The 17,164-nt window shown below is 41.5% G+C and overlaps 1 protein-coding gene across 1 annotated transcript; it reads right to left on the bottom strand.

The window, feature by feature from the left end:
* Positions 1–160: 160 nt before the first annotated feature.
* On the bottom strand, positions 161–16,217 carry rnf17 (ring finger protein 17). The gene is made up of 37 exons (XM_044053009.1): positions 16,131–16,217; positions 14,849–14,961; positions 14,664–14,761; positions 14,498–14,582; positions 13,562–13,651; positions 13,365–13,468; positions 13,121–13,289; positions 12,396–12,472; positions 12,083–12,157; positions 11,318–11,610; positions 11,130–11,219; positions 10,668–10,826; positions 9,967–10,138; positions 9,254–9,392; positions 8,973–9,160; positions 8,753–8,882; positions 8,449–8,605; positions 8,079–8,194; positions 7,737–7,854; positions 7,538–7,652; positions 7,063–7,323; positions 6,827–6,974; positions 5,995–6,107; positions 5,449–5,539; positions 5,157–5,278; positions 4,762–4,963; positions 4,270–4,381; positions 4,019–4,182; positions 3,691–3,810; positions 3,260–3,340; positions 2,979–3,101; positions 2,845–2,901; positions 2,226–2,336; positions 1,852–1,975; positions 1,485–1,620; positions 1,179–1,368; positions 161–301 (listed from the first exon to the last, which is right to left on the bottom strand). The coding sequence occupies exons 1-37, from the start codon at positions 16,195–16,197 to the stop codon at positions 206–208; spliced, it is 4,806 nt and encodes a 1,601-aa protein (XP_043908944.1). The 5' UTR covers positions 16,198–16,217; the 3' UTR covers positions 161–205.
* Between the last annotated feature and the right edge of the window lie 947 nt (positions 16,218–17,164).

The raw sequence follows: 17,164 nt of genomic DNA, 5'->3' as shown, positions 1-17,164 counted from the left end.
TATTTAATAATTACTGTCATTTTCTTACCTGTGTTATTTTTGTCACTCCCCAGGATCATCTTTTCCAACGTATACAGTAAAAAATTGGGATATAAACAAATGTAAAAACAAAAATGATATACTTTTATATATATATATTTATATATAACTATAATGGTAATGAATGAATATGAACATGAACGTGTGAATGGAAGGGTTGTAGAGTTCACTCGAGCTCGGCGAGTCCACTCTTCACCAGCGGCTGATAAACCAACTCTTTGTGCTTGTTGTACAGACGCACGGTCAGCTCTGGTTCATGAGCCTGAAACACGACGACGACGACAATGCACAAAAACACACACATATAAACAAACAGAAATGTTGAATGATAAATCGTGTCAAGTGTCCATTTTGTGTTTCTCCAATAATTAATACAAGTTTTCTGGCTTTACAGCTTCTTAAATGTGAATATTTTCTGGTTTCTTTGCTCCATGTAACAAAGAAATCACTAAAATTGAGAAATTTCTCAAAGTAAGTTCTAAAAGAAAGTACACAAATAATCAAAGATAATTATTATTTGTGGCCCTAATGTTGAGTTTTAATCACTTGAAAGGAATAGTTAGAGGTTTTTGGACATGCGGTTGTAAGTCTGGAGCAAAGACGTCACCAAAGAACTAGCTTCACTAACAGAAAATAAAAAATGGATAAAAAGAAAACTATTTTAGCCACTTGACGAAAGGCTCACCTAATAAATTATACACCTGATTAAGTCTATAACATCTTCAGAATATGTATATTGTTGCTTTTTCTCACAGTATGGCAGCCTTTTCTCACTGGAAACTGAAGTTTGTCATTCCTGCACCAAATCCCATAGAGAAAATCAGTGTTTTTATATCTCTGGGACACGGAAGCTGCTGGTCGACTGCTGCCTCGTGTGGTCAGTTTCTGTCACTGAGGTAAATGTGAACGAAGGATTTCAAACACTGAAGTGACAGAACAACACGTTTGAAGTCAGTGACGGAGCAGCAGTGGATCAACAACTCCTGTGCTGTGATGTTAAAATCGCTGATTTTCTCTATGTGGTTCGGTGTGGGGTAGAGTGAGCTTTTTCAAAAGTGATAGAAACTTGTTTTTTTCAGGCATAAAAGGCTGTTTAACAACCTAAATAAAACCAGCAGGTGGAATTAAGTGTTTCTCACCACGACGCAGGCTGTGGTGACGTTGTTGTCCAGCAGGTCGATCATGTCCAGCACGGCCTTCACGCTCCACTTGGGGCTGTATGGCAGGACCTCTCCTTGCACTCTGGCGCTTGGAGCTTTGAGGTCGGCCACTTTGACCTTCAGCACCTGCATTGGGAACCTGAGCAGCTCGGGCAGCATCTGACGCAGCCTGACAGGAAGTGACAAAAAAAACCCTTTATTTTTAAGATATTAGGTTTGCACAGAGGACGTTTGGAACCACAGACGCCTGGTAATGTAGACAAATGTGTTTCCTGAAGGTCAAACCTGCTGGTGGGCAGTGTGTCGTAGGAACCAAAGTCCACATGCTGGACCAGGACCATGACGGGATCCACACTGGTGATTTCCATTATTTTAGCTCGGTAGAATTTGCCGTCGCTGTACTCGGCCAAACACGGACCACCTGTGAACCACGGTGGCACAAACTCGGGTCAGTTTTGGACTCTGCTGAGAGACGTCTTTACACACAAACTCCGACTTCAAACTCAAAGTTTCCTGTATTTTAGGATGTATTATTGTTTGTTTACCAACTTTACAAAACTCAATAATCTTATGAGATTCATTTATATTAATTAAAACACGTTTAAATAGTTTCCATTCCGCCTGGAAGCGACAGCGGCGAGCGTCCCGTTACCTTGAGGGAACTCGCCGAGTCGTGACAAAGTGCCGAGGTCGTCGTTGATGCGGGTCAGTGCGTCGTTCAGCGTCTCTCCGTCCACCTTCACTTCTACCGTTTCCTCTAAAGGCCACAGGAAGAGCTGCGATACAGAGAGAATTTGTTTCATTTGCGCTAGGATAATTCCAGGAATCTCATAATCCTGGTGGAATTAAGAGGAATTGTATGTTTATAGTTTAAAACAAGATACATCTATCCTTGATGGGGTTTTTTTTTAATTCCCCCTATGTTAAATTGAAAGATTAAGTTCACCCACGACTGTCACATCAGTGCTGACCTGGTACATGTACAGTAAGAGTTTTTAACTCTTCATCTCCGTGGAAACAGGTTACCTCATTGGGAGTCCACAGATGTTTGACCCGGACCGGAAAATGCTGCTCCTTCTCTGGCAGCTTTGACCTGATGAAAGGTCCCAACACTGGCTCCTCTGCATTCTTCACACCCTGGACATTATAAAGATAACAATTACTATATTGACTTGTACTGCACCTTTCAAGGATCCAAATCAGTTGAAAGAGTGGGCTAAACTCCTCCTAGTGGGCCTTGAAAGTACTTTTATTTTCAGTTTAAAATGTATGGATCGTTATGTATGAAAACGTACGAAAATAGTTGATTTGATAAGATTTGAGGTTTTAAAGGGGTCTGGGGGGAGGGGTCTCAAACTGAGGTGACTGGTCAGGAAGGGGCCGGTCATGTGAAACAAAAAGTCCCAAAACCTTTTTGGGTAAAAGAGCAGTCAAGGCGGGTGATATGAGCTAAAACTGTATCTCAACAATCCATCATGATACTGCAATCATAACGTTTCACAGAATTTCAAAATAAAAGCCTGCAGGTTTGAGACCTCTGGGTTGAGAATGGCTTAAACATTTCAGGAGGTGGAATGAAGCTTTGGTCACATTATCTGCCATGACAAAACAGAAGGAAACAGTCCAGTTGTAATGATTATGATACCTCAGTGTCGATGTCCCAATCATCCAGGAAAAGGGTGGAAGGCAGCAGAGAGTCTCCCTACAGACAAATGTGTAAATGATGGCGTCTCCTCACACATATCAGGATATACATTACACCAAAAACAAACCTACAACCTTCTGTGCTGACACAGTTCGGTCCATGGAGGCGTGTTCATGGTGACACAGGACCTTATTGAGGCTCAGTCCGTCCAGAAAGAGTTCAACAGTGAGGGGACGTCTGGGGTCAGACGGCAACTCCTAAAACACACACACACATTAAGTTAATGCCTTACCAGAACTCTTAGCTCTAACCAGTTCTTTAGAAACTAGGTTCTGCCTCATTACAACCAGGTTTTTGGTCCTGACAAAGTCGGTGTTTAAGAAGACGCAAATATAATGTGTTGATGAAGATTTACCACGACAATCATGTTGACACAGCGGTTCACTAACATCTCCTTCATCAAGGCCACGGCTTCTCTCTGCCACGACCCGCCAACCTGAGGACACCGAGACAAGGGAGAACATCTGCTGTGGGTTTCATGGTTTTCTGTGTAGGTAATGCTTAACTGCAACAACTGATCAATTATTAATCGATTACTATATTAACTGTCATAACTATATTAATAATCAACTATTCATTTTAGTGTTTTTTTACCACGTTCTCTGATTTTTCAACTTCTTAAATGTGGATATTTTCTGGTTTCTTTGCTCCATGAAACAAAGAAATCATTAAAACTGAACCATTTTGGTTTGTGGACAAAAAGAAGACGCTTGAGAAACATCATTATTTCCAGTTTTGAGATATTTTCTCAACATTTTATGGATACTGTGACACACAGACTCTTACAGGGTTGATGCCGTGCAGCTGACAGGGCATACAGAGCTGAGGGACGTCGTCACACAGCAGTATGGGGTAAACGTGGACCACTGGGATGTTCTCCACCAGGCCAAAGTCCACATACTGAACCTGGTGATAACAAAAAAGATGTGAAAGAACAGTTATAAGCGGCTTTTTCTTTGCTTTTAAGAGTTTGACCCAAAAGTTGTATATTTCTGTACTTTAAAGCGTAACTAAACCCTGAAACCACCTATTTTAAAAGTGATTAAAGTGCAAAAACTTTCACCTACATCAGGATAAAATAAAGATTTTGTGTGTGTGTGTGCTTTTTCCAGACCTTCACGTGTCCTCCCAGCACCTCCAGCAGCTGCCCTCGGTACCACAGCATGTCCGGTCCGATGACGGCGCAGCCCTGAACCGACTTCCAGGTGTAAGGCTTCTGGTTGGGCAGCGTCTTCATGCTCTGCTGAATCCTCTCCCTGAGCTGCTCCAGCTGACACTCTGACAAAACACACACACATAAACTTAATATATAAAATATAATCCAGCATATGTCAGATTGTGGAAACATTTTACTCTCGCAAGCACCTGCGTTCTGTGTCCTGGTGTAAATGAGGCCGTCGTCTCCTACTGCAGAGACGTTTATCTGGATGTGGCCGAGGCACGGCAGCTCTGGAGGGTCGTAAGACCTGGTCTTCACCTGTTCACACACACACACACACACACACACACACACACACAAAAACAACAGACACACACACACACTAAACTTTAGGTTTCATGTAGAACCGTATCATTTCACACATCCTATGACAGAGCTGGTCATCACTGCTGATTTCCTGAAGTGATTTAATACAATTTCACAAGGACCTGATTGAATTCTGTTTTTGATTTTAATTCAAAATCGATTCTAAAGCTGCTGTTAACCCAGCTCTGATCTGATCTCACATCTGTGCTACTGATACATACTGAGGTTTTAGCATCAATTGTACTTAATTTAATTTAGCTTTTCTTTTTGTTTTACTAGTGAAACTGAACATGGTTTTAACTGTGAGTGTGTGTGTGTGTGTGTGTGATCACCATCTCAGCAGTCACTACTCTGCGCGGAGCTGGTTTGGGAGGGCAGGAAATCGAGGGGACCGATGACCGGGAGGTGAAAGGAACGACGGCAGGTCCTGGGCTCTGAGGACTAGTTTGGTTTTCACCATCAGAGCACTGATCTTGTGTGTTGTGCTGTGAAGACGGCGCCTCCGTTTCATTGGGTTTCTGAACGACAGCATCTCTGAAAGTGCGACAGATATTTCAAAAAACATTTATTACAACTGTCGTCTATGCTGGTAATTAACAGTGCCGTGCGTTTTTTTAAAGCAAAGAGGACAGATCCTTTGATTATGAATCAAAGGATAATCGTTCTTTAATAATCGTTAGTTGCAGTCCTAGTTCTCACACATTCACTCACACACACGCAGACAAACCTTGATTTTCTTTCTCTGAGTGCGAGGCCCTCACTGGCCAGAAAGTCAGAGATGCTGACGAGCTGTCCCTTCTTGTTGGAGCAGAACAGAATGACGGGTGCGGGACGCTCGTCCGTCAACTCCTGGAAAACCGAACAGAGACACAAAGACAAAACAGAAACAAACAAAAGAAGCGCAAAATGGGACCGAAACAGTAACTTGGGGGAAATGACAACACAGTTTTTGGCACTTTATCAAAAGGAAATGGATAGAAATGGGGAGAAAAGGACGATGAAGAAGAGGAGAGACGGACCTTGATGGTGACAACAGCTGAGACTCCAGTCAGGTAGTAGGAGAATACGTCACAGGCTGTAGCAGTCCAGCTGGATTTGCCTCCTGCAGGCCTGAGAAAGAGGGAGAGAGGGAGGGAAAGTCGTGACGAGAAACAGAAATCTTCTTACCAATAAAACCACTGTGAAGGGTCTTTCAAGGATACTCAGTTTCCCACAGTGTAAATACACCCCTGTATCTCACAAGGTTAATAAATGTTTTATTTTTTAAAATGAATCCTGAATCCAAACAAAGTGTCTGGATCGCCACCAAACTCAAACCATTTCCTTTCTCGGGCCTTAACACCCGGACAAATCGGTCCTTTACTCTTTTAAATGATGTGGTTCAGTCAGTGGACGTAAACAAACTCCTTGGCAAAGGTAAAAGAATTCAGACTAAAACACAGTAGCTGCCATTTCAGCGTCTTCAACTGCATTAAAACACAATGTTTAGAAACTATGACATGTGTTTGACACACTGTGAAAACACATTTCATTATCATGTCTGAGTGTGTGTGTGTGTGTGTAACCTGATGTCAGTCAGCGTGCACTCCAGCGCCAGAGAGCCGACTAATGAGGGCGACAGCGGCCGCAGGTTCCTAATGTCGATCTTCACCACGTTGCCATGGTCACAGCGTATCACCTGGTAACAGCCAGCAAGGAGGGAGCAAAAGAGAAAGAGTCACTCACGCACGGTTTAAGTTCAGCGTTGGTGTATTCAGAACCTCCGAGGCCAAAAACGCCCGAGGAAACCAGGAACAACCTCATGAACCAAAGGTAGGATTCTAAGATGCTTCTTTTACCGTTAATAACACTTCGGTTGTTTTCGTTTCACAGTAAACAAATCACATTGCATTGCTTGTTTGTGTGCATCAAACCACCAAATAACACATCTTTATTGTCTGCTATCGTGCTAACAATGGCTAGCTTGAGATGAGTTTGTGAAGTTTCAACAAAGTTCCCATGTAAACAGGCAGCAAAATGCTCTTTTACAGTTTGTGTGCCATTCTGAGTCTTCCTACCATCCAATATCTTAAAAACATCCAATTATTTTGGCTGATAAGGCACAACATCTGTTTCCTCGTCAGTAAAAAACATGCAAGATTTTCACTATTTCAGGGTATTAGTTGGGGGGTGGAACACATATTTTCTGGGTGTGTAAGTCCAACATAGATAAAATAGAGAAATTAGTTCAGTTGCAGTCAGACTAAAGAATACTTTTTCCGACGTCACGTAAAAACATACCGACTATTTTTGAACCAAAACAGGCTTAAAGTGACGACAACGGGATCCGCAATGTTCTCATTTAACGAGAACATAAAAAGAACAAGTACGACTGTCAGACAGGAAAGTGCTTCAAACCTCCGCGATGTTGTTGGATGTGACATCAGAGCAGATCCGTCCTCGCTCCCAAACGCCGTTAATGTGAGCGGCGCAGAACATCTCTGCCTTCCACAGCACCTCCTGTGGCTCCGTGAGTGCACACTCCTGTTTTACCAGCTCACATATCCTGTAAAACACAGAGAAAACATTTCAGAACCATGATGACCAATGCTGCTGCTTCACTTTTCACTCGCTTCTTTAATTTACCACTGAACCTTTTGAGCTGAGAGTCGTACTGGGCGAGCTGCACGTAGAAGCTGCTCGGCGAGTTGACGTGGCTGACTCTCACTTTCAGGTCATTGAGTTGAGCAGGGAGCTTCAGCTTCAGCTGTAGGTCCAGCAGCTCCTCCTCGTCTTTCTCCTCTGTGATTTTCGGTCCCGGAGAATCGTCGCCCTCCACGGTGGAGCCGAGCTCGAGGGGAGGGTCCCATATGGCTGAGTCGTCACAGAGGGAAGCGGCAGGTTTGGACTTAGAGCTGAGGGATAGACAGAGGAGAAGTGAGGAGAGAGAGAGAGGGAACAACGTGAAAAGAACAGTGACGCTATTTGTGGTGACATAAGAGCAGGAGGAGCAGGGTTCACACACATCAAATACAAAGAACCTTTCAAGGAATTTCCACTGGTGCCATTTAGTTACGTGACGTCCCGAGATCTATCGTAGACACTCAGATGAAGACACAGACATCTTACCTGTCTTTGAAGCTGGCCAGCTCCTCTTTGACCAGCAGCTCACTGATGTTGGTTTGCTCATCATGGCTTCTCACGTAGAGTTGTAAAGGCAGAGGGCGAGACTTTGGCCCTTTACCTGGACGAGTATCAAGAGTGTCATTTCTCTTACATTTTTAGGATTAAGAAAAAAAATATCACAGTTGCTGCATACAGATAGTACCTTTAGCCACGATAGTGACAAGTTTCTGATGAGCCAGGCTGATGAATCTGTCTGTGCAGGCGTCGCTCCAGGTTGCTCCATCCAGAGGAATCACATCGGACAAGCAGCAGTGGATTGCCTGAACAGAAGAGACACTTTCTCTTAACTACTGTAAACCCAGCACAAGCCAGAGAGCTTGTCCTGAGAATTATGTGGAAAATGTCAATATTTTAATGTAATGTAAGCAGACTTTTAATGGACCTCTTTGTGCTTTGGTGCAAAAAAGACCAACAGACAAAACAAGATTGATCCTGGAAAATTTCAAAATCAATTGCAGTGAATCGGTCAACACTGTGTTCTCACCATGGAAGGAAGAGCAAAGAACTCATCCTTGATCTTCTTCAAGTCGCTGACAGACAGGATTTTGACGTTGCCAAAGTCAACAAACCGCACTTCAACTTTTCTGCCACCAGGATGTCCTAAACCCAAACACAATACCTGGTCAGTCTGTGTTGTTCAGTCCATAAAATGTCAGAAAAACGTAAAATAATGCCATTTTGCGTTTTGTCCACAAACCAAAATTATACAATATTAATAAATTAAAATATTCACACGTAAGAAGCAGAAAAATCAGGTCTCTTGTTTTAAATAAACTACAAAAACACACTCAAACGCATGAATCAATAACAAAACTTACTCAAACAGGGACGTACACACACACACGTATCCTCACCTGTGACCTGAGCTCTGTACCACAGTTGGTCATCGTAGCGTGCGACACAGGCCTGTCCAATAGCAGGGCAGTAGACGTTGAGGTCATCCTGTTCAGTCTCTGCACTGTAACAATCCTGAAGCTTGCAGGAGAGTAACAAGGACTCCATGTTCTCCACCTGGTCGGGGTTTTTTGTGAGAAAGGATCGGGGGAAACAAACAGAAAGGGACAAAAAAGGAAAGTTGTGTTTAATGTTAAGTTTTCTCCCCGGGTTTAAAGGTCCAGTGTGTAAGAATTAGAGAGTTCTTGTGCTAATTTAAGGTACCAGCTGGATGTAGAAATCCGCAGGGTTGTTGATGTGGGACACCACGGCATCCAGCTCCATGTGAGGAATGGGGTAGACGGGTGGGTAGTACAGCAGCGGGTTCCTGCTCGGTATCACCGGAGAATAAAACCTAACACCGGGTTTGAGAGAGAGAGCAAAACAGACGTGACTTTCATACCAGCTATGACTGATTGAACCAGACAAACAACAATCTGTGTACCTGGCCACTTCAATAAAAATGAGGTATTCTCTGACAGAGATGGGCACATCGCTGGACTGGTCCATGGGCGCTTTCTTCAGGTCCACCAACAGAGAGTCTCTGTCCTGGCCCAGAGGTCTCATCTCCACAGTTGCAGAGCCGACCACACTGCGGAACTCATATATTGCCTCTTTACCCCAGCCCTTTGTCTGAAAAACGTAAAGTTACAATCATTTCCTCCTTGGTTGAGTGTAAATCCAGGTTTATAAGTGAAAGGTTACAGAGCACTGGTTGATTCTTACCAGGTCATATGGGACCAGGTCTTTGAGGGAACATCTGATGGCCTGAGGAGCAAAGCGTCTCAGGTCCATTTTCACTGACTCATGAACCTTCCTCAAGTTCTTGTTCACGGCCTTCAGTACAGAATCAGCCGCCTCCTCACTGGACAACATGCACAATAGTGGAGGACGTACTGGAATTAATCAATTTTGATAGTCAGGTACAATTAGTCTTATCCTGTGTGCACCTGGGTTCATATCAGTGGCGGTTTCTTGTCTTTGAAACAGGGGAAAGCTCATTTCAGGTCCACGAACTGAACTAGTGACAAGCTCTAATTGCATTCTAGTGCACGTTTAGTATTGAAATGTAAATACAACACAGTACTAAATATTTGACTTTCAGAGGAAGCTGAGCTTCACTTTTTGTCTTAGAGCAATCGCTACGGGTTCATATGAGACATAAACCCAAGTGAAACATGAACATGAAGGACAATAAAGGTTGAGATTGAACTGAATTGAAAGACTGCAGTCACATGGGAAGTTGTGCCTTGGAACAGAAAGGATTTGCTGTACAGAAAGAACAGATGAATGAATGCGAAAGTGAGGTCTGGACAGAGGAATCACATACTGATCATGTGACCTCAGTTACACGGTTTGGCACGGACCAAACCTCAGCACCTGCCGCAGCTGGAGTAACAGTAATACATCCATCCACGTCTGTATGTACATGTATGTACCTGAATATTGTAAATCTTTTGATGACGCCATAGTCCAGGAAGAAGATCTGGATACTGGCCAGCTGGGTGACTTTGCAGGCTTTCACTGTCTCTGTGCAGTCGCGCTGAAAGACTTCAATCACACTGGCTCGCCACCAGAGTCCGTCCTTCCACTTCACAAAGATCGTGGATCCTGGAGAGAGAGATTCAAAGAACTATGTCAGTTAACTTCAACTTTACCTAATTTACTTAGCATTATTTATGTGGAAAACTAAGGCCTGGAATTGTTCACTTCAATTTATAAAAAAGCAAATACTAGACAACTCTTAGAACGTTTAACAGAACCAGACTCAAAGATGTGCTGCCATCTGCCTAGACAGGTTGTGGTGAAAGGAACGATAGAGGGGAGAGAAAGGACAAGAGGGAGGTAAGGTAGAGACAGAAGAGAGAGACCAGGAGCAGATGTATCGATTTCTCTCCTTTCATTTTGGCTTAAACAAGCATCGCTTTTCGGGAATGGACATCTTGCTCATTTTAACTGCAAGCCACACGTCTCAAAAATCAAAAAACGTACAGTAAAAATTATTATTTTTCCTCACAGTTTCAGTGTCTACATCTGTCACACATGCCACAAACACAGCACTTCCTCTAGCATTTCAGTTCAACTGAATCCATGCTTGCTTTTCCAACAAAGCTTTCTTGTTAAACATATGTGTACACACCAGTCTCGACTTTATCATTGGGAGTGAAAAGGCAACTCTCTCTGTGGCAGAAGTGGTTGATCTTCTTTGACAGTATCTCACGTTCCCTCTTTTCGGCCACGTAGCAAACGTAGAAGTGACTCGGATTCACAATGTGGGACACGACCACCCACTGGGCCACTGGAACATCATTAAGGTAGGAGAAACATGAGAGGAAAAATAAATTGGCTAATTTTTCCAGATTATTTAGTTTTTCAATATTAATCATAATTTTCCTGGTAAGTAAAATTCCCAGCTCTGTTTTTCTGAATTAATGAGATAATTTTTTGTGGAAAAAGATCAGGAAAATATCTCATAAATGTATAAAAAACAGAGCTAAATACTGTTTTCACACCAGTGTGTTCCGTGCTGACGTCGACATTGTTTGGATGTAAGGGAACGGGTACGTAAAGGTAAAGTAAAGTAAAAGTTGCTTTTTCTTACCGTTTGTCTTCTTACCCCACAGCTGATGCTTCTTCTTCCTGTTGAATCTCCACCTGTCATTGGCCAGCTCAGGGCCAGTGGGAGGAGGAGCTACAAGAAACCACCAAGAAGACATTAATAAAAACAGATTAAGGCTTCGCTTTTGTGTCCATTCTGTGCATCATGTAAGTGAGACGAAAGAAACGAACCGTGTCTTGTTCCTTCCTCCAAAAGCTCCTCAACAATTACATCTTGACTTCCGACATCTGAGCCCGAGCTGTGGCGAGAATGGCTGGACCAGCGCCGAGGTCTCGGGGTTGGAGAGGAGCCTCGAGACGGCGGACCGCTGGCTGCTGTGTTCTCCTGCTCCTTCCTTTGTGGCGAGGGGAACTTCCTTTCACTGGGTGAGAGAGAGTGTCCCTTTCTGTCCTCGGCCATGTGCAGCGGTGACTTTCTGCTCGTGTTGGCAGACTGGGAGACTTTCAGCGGAAACTCGGACAAACTAAAAAAGGGAACAGAATAACAGGACCCATTCACATTTGAACCCATTCCTTTGCGAGACCTCTTGATTCTGAGGCGCCTAATCTTCCCGCAAAAGAGACATATAACCATCAAAATGACTCAGAAGCTGTTAAATTACAGTAAAATGACTGCATAGTACTGCTTTGAGACCACTGGGTTAGAGCTTGTTAACTCTAACCTGAACTAACTTGAGTGAAAATAATGTCAGTGTATTACGTAACGTGTAATCTATGACAAAAGTGAGTGAAGTTTATGCAGCTTGGAGTGCTATATCCGACATATTCAATATCACAGTGTGCCATTCCTAATTTAGAACTTTTCCAAACCATATCCAGGCCTGTTTTTTTCATGACTGTGGGAACCCCGTAAATATAAACAAATGTTTGTGTTTCTCAGTTTAGCCGCCGCAGGTTTTTTTTTTCCTTGTCTGTGAAGATATTTTTGGGACTCACAGCTTTGGGCTTCCGACGTCCATCTTCAGAGTCAACGTTAAACCCTGCTCTAGAGTTTCTGACTGGAAAACACACCTGTAACACAAACACACACATCAAGTGCATTAAAACCTGTTACTTACTGTATGTTCATTGGAGGTCAAAGTCAAATCAATGGCGGGGCACAGGAAACAAAATGTGTCTACTCTGGGAGTTGTAGTGTTGGAAAACTGAAGAAACCTCAGATATCGTTTATTACGAGTCGTTGACACTTTGTCAGAATTGAAGAAACACTGAAACATTGCAGTAGTAAATCAGTCATGAAGTGACAAACCTCATTCCAGAGCTCAGAGTAACGCATTTCATATCAAAGGACTGGTGATCCACGGGAGCCTGCAATGTCTCCAGAACCTATCACATGGACATGGACACACAAAGGTACAGAGAAGACTCAGGATTTTCTTATGTCAAAGTCAGACTCCACACATGGCGATAGCCCTGTACGGCAGATATACAAGTTTCAGTCTGGGGAAACCACACAACCTCCCAATAAAAAGTGATAAAAGTACCTCAAATTCTCTTTGATCGACATGTCATAAATCATAATTGTCTCACAAATTGCGACTTTAGATAAAAAAAAAAAACTGAAACCCAGGAAGTCAAGATGGAAGTAGCCAAGTAGCCCTGCCCTAGCAACTGCCCTGTAGGCATAAAGAAGTCGATTAAAATGGAGGTCAGTGGGAATACAGACAAGTTAATGGTCACACGTATCAGCTGTTTTTCAGTAGAACATGATGTCAATTTTGTAAACGGTGTTCCCTAGAGTAAAAATGCATGGTTGTGCGTGAAAAAGGGGGAGTTTGTTTTGAAAACATAGGATTACAAGCATTTTTAATGTCTACACAAACAAACATCTGCAATCTTTCAGTCTGTTCTTCTTTTTGCTTCACTCTCACAATGTCTGTTTCCATCATAACAGACAAAAACATAGAATAGTAACCTTGGTATATGTTGCCATTACAAAGGATCCGATTGTTTGTCCGTAGAACATCTTCATACCTTGTCCAGGACACAGTACTGCTCCAGAAAGGGGACACGGCGCACTTCTCTGGCCATCTGTATGGCGTTCTCCAGAGCCTTTACCCTTCCCTTGACACGGCAGACCTCTGATTGGCTGGTGGGAAAGTGGGCCTCAACGTCTGTGACACGGTTCAGCTGCAGGCTCCTCCTGTTGACGAGAAATATAAAAGCATCCAAATCTGTCCAGTGAAGCTCGATGATGTGTTTTGTTTTTTTTCCACACCACTTTTGAACAGCATATACAGCTTTGTCTGTCGCATGCTTGATCTCCATCCCCAGGTGAGCTTTTTCTCTCTCCACCTGTTCTGCCAGACCCATGCTCAGAGTCTGCAGAAAAAATATGAAGGAAAAGACATATTTGAATACTTTCACCATGGTATGAATTTGTGTGAAGCTTTTTGGACTTTTAGTTGTCTTCACCTCGTAGATGCGTTCCAGCTGGGCGAGATTTTTATCAGCCTGAGCCAAAGTCTCATCCACCACCTTCTGAATGTTCTCGATTTCAGCTGGCTGAATAAAAAAGTCAAAACAACAGCATTTCAACCAAGTGAAAGTGAATTACTTTGACAGTCATTGCCCCAATCCCCCGTAGTGTTTCCTGTTCATTATCTACACCGTGGTAGCCTGCTATAATCTAATTTATCCCAATGGTTTCATAAACACTTTTGTTTACAGTTCACAGTGTAACATAAAACGCCTCTAGCATGTAATGAAAAGTGGATGAATTGCATTTTTAATTTAAAAGGATTTACTTTTAATGAAAATCAGTTTCCTCATTAATTTCAACCCCAAACACTCCTGTAGGATTCCTATAGGTAAGATAAGATCCCTGGAAGTTGGGGCATTGTTTGAAATCAGGAGAAAGTTTGCTGACTTGTTTATATGCTTGTTTTAAGGCTTTTATTGTGTTTCACTTTGACCCTCAGGGAAAACACAGTTCAAATAAAAACTAAATCTATTTTAATAATTTCTTTATCATTGGCAGTTTTTAAAAAGGAAAAAAAAAGAACCTTAAATCATATATCAAGGTTTGTGTGAGATCTTCGCACGGCAAAACTTAATTTGAATGTTGTTCACTTGCGCAACATCTCACCTACAACAAACAAGAGGAAGTTTTTCCTTTTGTAAATTATTGCCATGTTTTTAAACCACCAGTTTATTAGAGACACCTATTAAACTGCTGGTGCCTATCCTGCCACTTTACTAGGTGTCCTGTGTACCTAATAAAGTGGCTGTGAAAGAATTTCAATGCCACCCTACGTGCAGTATACCATGATCTCATTAGAAATGTACATATTTTAGTACATGCATTAGCAGCTGGCATTACAAGCAACTTTTGTGATATCTTAAACATACCTGCTCCACAGTGCCACAGTTATCATTAAGATCAGTCGATAAGAACTTGCTCCTTCGACGAGTCTTTGGTGGGCCACGCTGTGAGCTTCAAGAAATGCCAAAAAAAATCTGTACTTCGTGTTTTACAAAATTTGAACATGCAAAGCAACAAACCGCTCATTTTTACCTTTTCATTTTGTTAATTTTAGCCGTGTAGATGAGGCCAATGATTCTGCTGTCCTCTTGTAGACAAAACACGCCACCTCGAGGAAGCGTGGTCTCAACCTGCAAAGAGGAAACTCTGGATCTTATACCGTGCTACAAAAGGCAATTCTTCAAGGTTCTTCACTGGATAAGCACGTGACATTGTACCTCACAGTCTGGGCACTGAATTACGTCGTCACATTGAAGGGACTGCAGACAAGACGTGCAGTATATGTGGCCGCACAGAAGCACTCGAGGGAGGTTACCTTCAGTGTCATCCTCTGAAAATCAGAACACATGCAAATAATGTAACTGCAAATAATTGCAAAATGCACAGCATGAATAATTGTGCTATTGCTGTGAATGATTAATGGATTCCCACTCAAAGGAGATGACTTTACCTGTTTGTTAATGTTTAAAAACATTAAAATCAGTATATTTTCACTTAACAAAAGGATGACAGTGTACATTTTTTAAGCCACATTTTGCCCTTCAGACGTTATGAACTAACTTTCTACAAACTAAGTGGATTATTTTATTCTGGATCCTTTATTTGAATTGAATTGAATTGAATGACTTTATTCCTCCCCCAGGGGGGAAACACACATTCACAACAGCTCAGTTAAGAAAGGTGAGAATCGAATAAAAGTAAAAATAAGAATAAAAATATAGAATAAAAATAAGATAAAATAAAAATACAATACAATACAATACAATAGTAAGACAAAATTACCAAAAGATAAAAAGTAAAAAAGATAAAATGGTAAACTTGATGGTAAACTAATAATTAATCTGACCCATTTTTCATTAAAGTTGTTTTGGTTTCTACAAATTCATATTTTCTTGCAATACTTGAGTGATGCAATCAAGTATGCGACTAAGTGCACTGAAACTTTTTTCATCCAAATGCTTAAAAATGTGTTAAAAATGTTCAGACCTGGTATTTCTTATTTTTATTTGAAAATACTACTATTAAACAATGTATTGCAAACAGAAAATGGAGGTTGGTGAAGCAGACCATACATGTTTATTAATGATAGAGAGCAGCAGCTGTTTTATTGATATAAAAGGGGAAAATAAATAAAATAAAATGATTTTATGATTGAAACAACTAATCATTTCAATGAGAGATTTGAAACAGAAAAATACTTTTACTACAAGTACATCATGAAACCTCAAAAACACACATTATTATTATTATTATTATTAATAATTGTATTAATAATATTAATAATATCAATAATAATAATTAAATGTTTTGACGTATGTATTTAACCCGTAAAAAACAAGTTAAAAAAAACACTTGGCTAAGTTAGCGGCTAGTTAGCAGCTCGTTAGCTATAGCAATTAGCGCGCTAAGCTAAGATAGCAAAGCGAACGTCAAGTAAACTCCTAAATTGGCTTAATAACAGCGCGTTAAAGTGTAAGAAAGGGGATGTAAATGTTGTACCGGGTAGAGTGAAGGCTTCGCCACACATGTGGCAGGCGACAGCGCTGGGACTGTCCCGTGTGTTCATCTTTAATGGCTCTCACTAATTATTCCGTCTTACTGACTGATCACTGTCGCTCTCGCGACCCCCTGTGCAAATCACGGGTCACGTGACCGAGCAGGTGCGATCACGTCTGCAGTTGAGAGTTCACGAGCAGCGGCGGCGACTGAGTGAGCGAGCCACAGACCGTAGAAAGAGAAAAGTGTGCGCTAAGGAAAGTGATATACAAAATGGATGGTGCTGCTATAACAAAAACAAGTCTGGACACATGTGCATTAGGTGTCACAGACAGACAAAACTTCATATTTACAAAGAGGGGAGAGAAGCATTTCACATAACCGTCACATATGCACGAGCTAATCTAAAATCCAACCTACGTGTTCTTCTTGTGACCACATGAGGGCGCCAAAGACTAAGGCAAAAACACAGTTATTGGCCTATGAGGTGACTGGCTCTCAAACGGCAGCTGAAAAAAAAATGGACTCAGAGCTATTTAGATATCTGTTAACAGTAAATATTCAATATTTGCTTTTTATCTGAATGGATGCTAGGTGAGGCCGAATGAGAATAATGAAGGTGAAGGAACACGTGTGTTAATGTGTATAAAAAAAATGATAGTTACAGTATTTTTGGTAGATTTGTATGAAAACGTGGAAGAATACAATACCAACAGTATAGGATGAGACGGCATAATTTATCATTTAAAAATATTTGACATATTTTCTTTGCTTTTTAGGACTGTTATGTTATAATTGTTGGCCTTAATTCACATCTTCATTAAAGTGTGATACACTTTTTAATTATAAATATAATTGTGAATAGATAGATAGATGCTCATTATGTAATTAATAAGGTAAAGAGTTGGAGATAAAGGTAGGAATCATAAGATTACAGACATTTATTTAAATAATAAACACAATGAAACTATTAAATCCATAATTTATTTCTGTGTATTTTCTCTTTACATAGTTGTGGCACATGTGTTCAGTTCCTT

This window comes from Solea senegalensis, linkage group LG2, assembly GCF_019176455.1.
Source record: "Solea senegalensis isolate Sse05_10M linkage group LG2, IFAPA_SoseM_1, whole genome shotgun sequence".
Taxonomy (NCBI): domain Eukaryota; kingdom Metazoa; phylum Chordata; class Actinopteri; order Pleuronectiformes; family Soleidae; genus Solea; species Solea senegalensis.
This window is presented reverse-complemented; position numbering and strand designations above follow the sequence as displayed.

Coding starts and splice junctions, on each gene's coding strand:
- rnf17 (XM_044053009.1), bottom strand. CDS start 16,197: ATGAACACACGGGACAGTCCCAGCGCTGTCGCCTGCCACATGTGTGGC. Junction 2,337..2,844: donor ATTGGGACATCGACACTGAG/GTATCATAATCA, acceptor TATAATGTCCAG/GGTGTGAAGAATGCAGAGGA. Junction 1,369..1,484: donor GACACACTGCCCACCAGCAG/GTTTGACCTTCA, acceptor ACTTCCTGTCAG/GCTGCGTCAGATGCTGCCCG.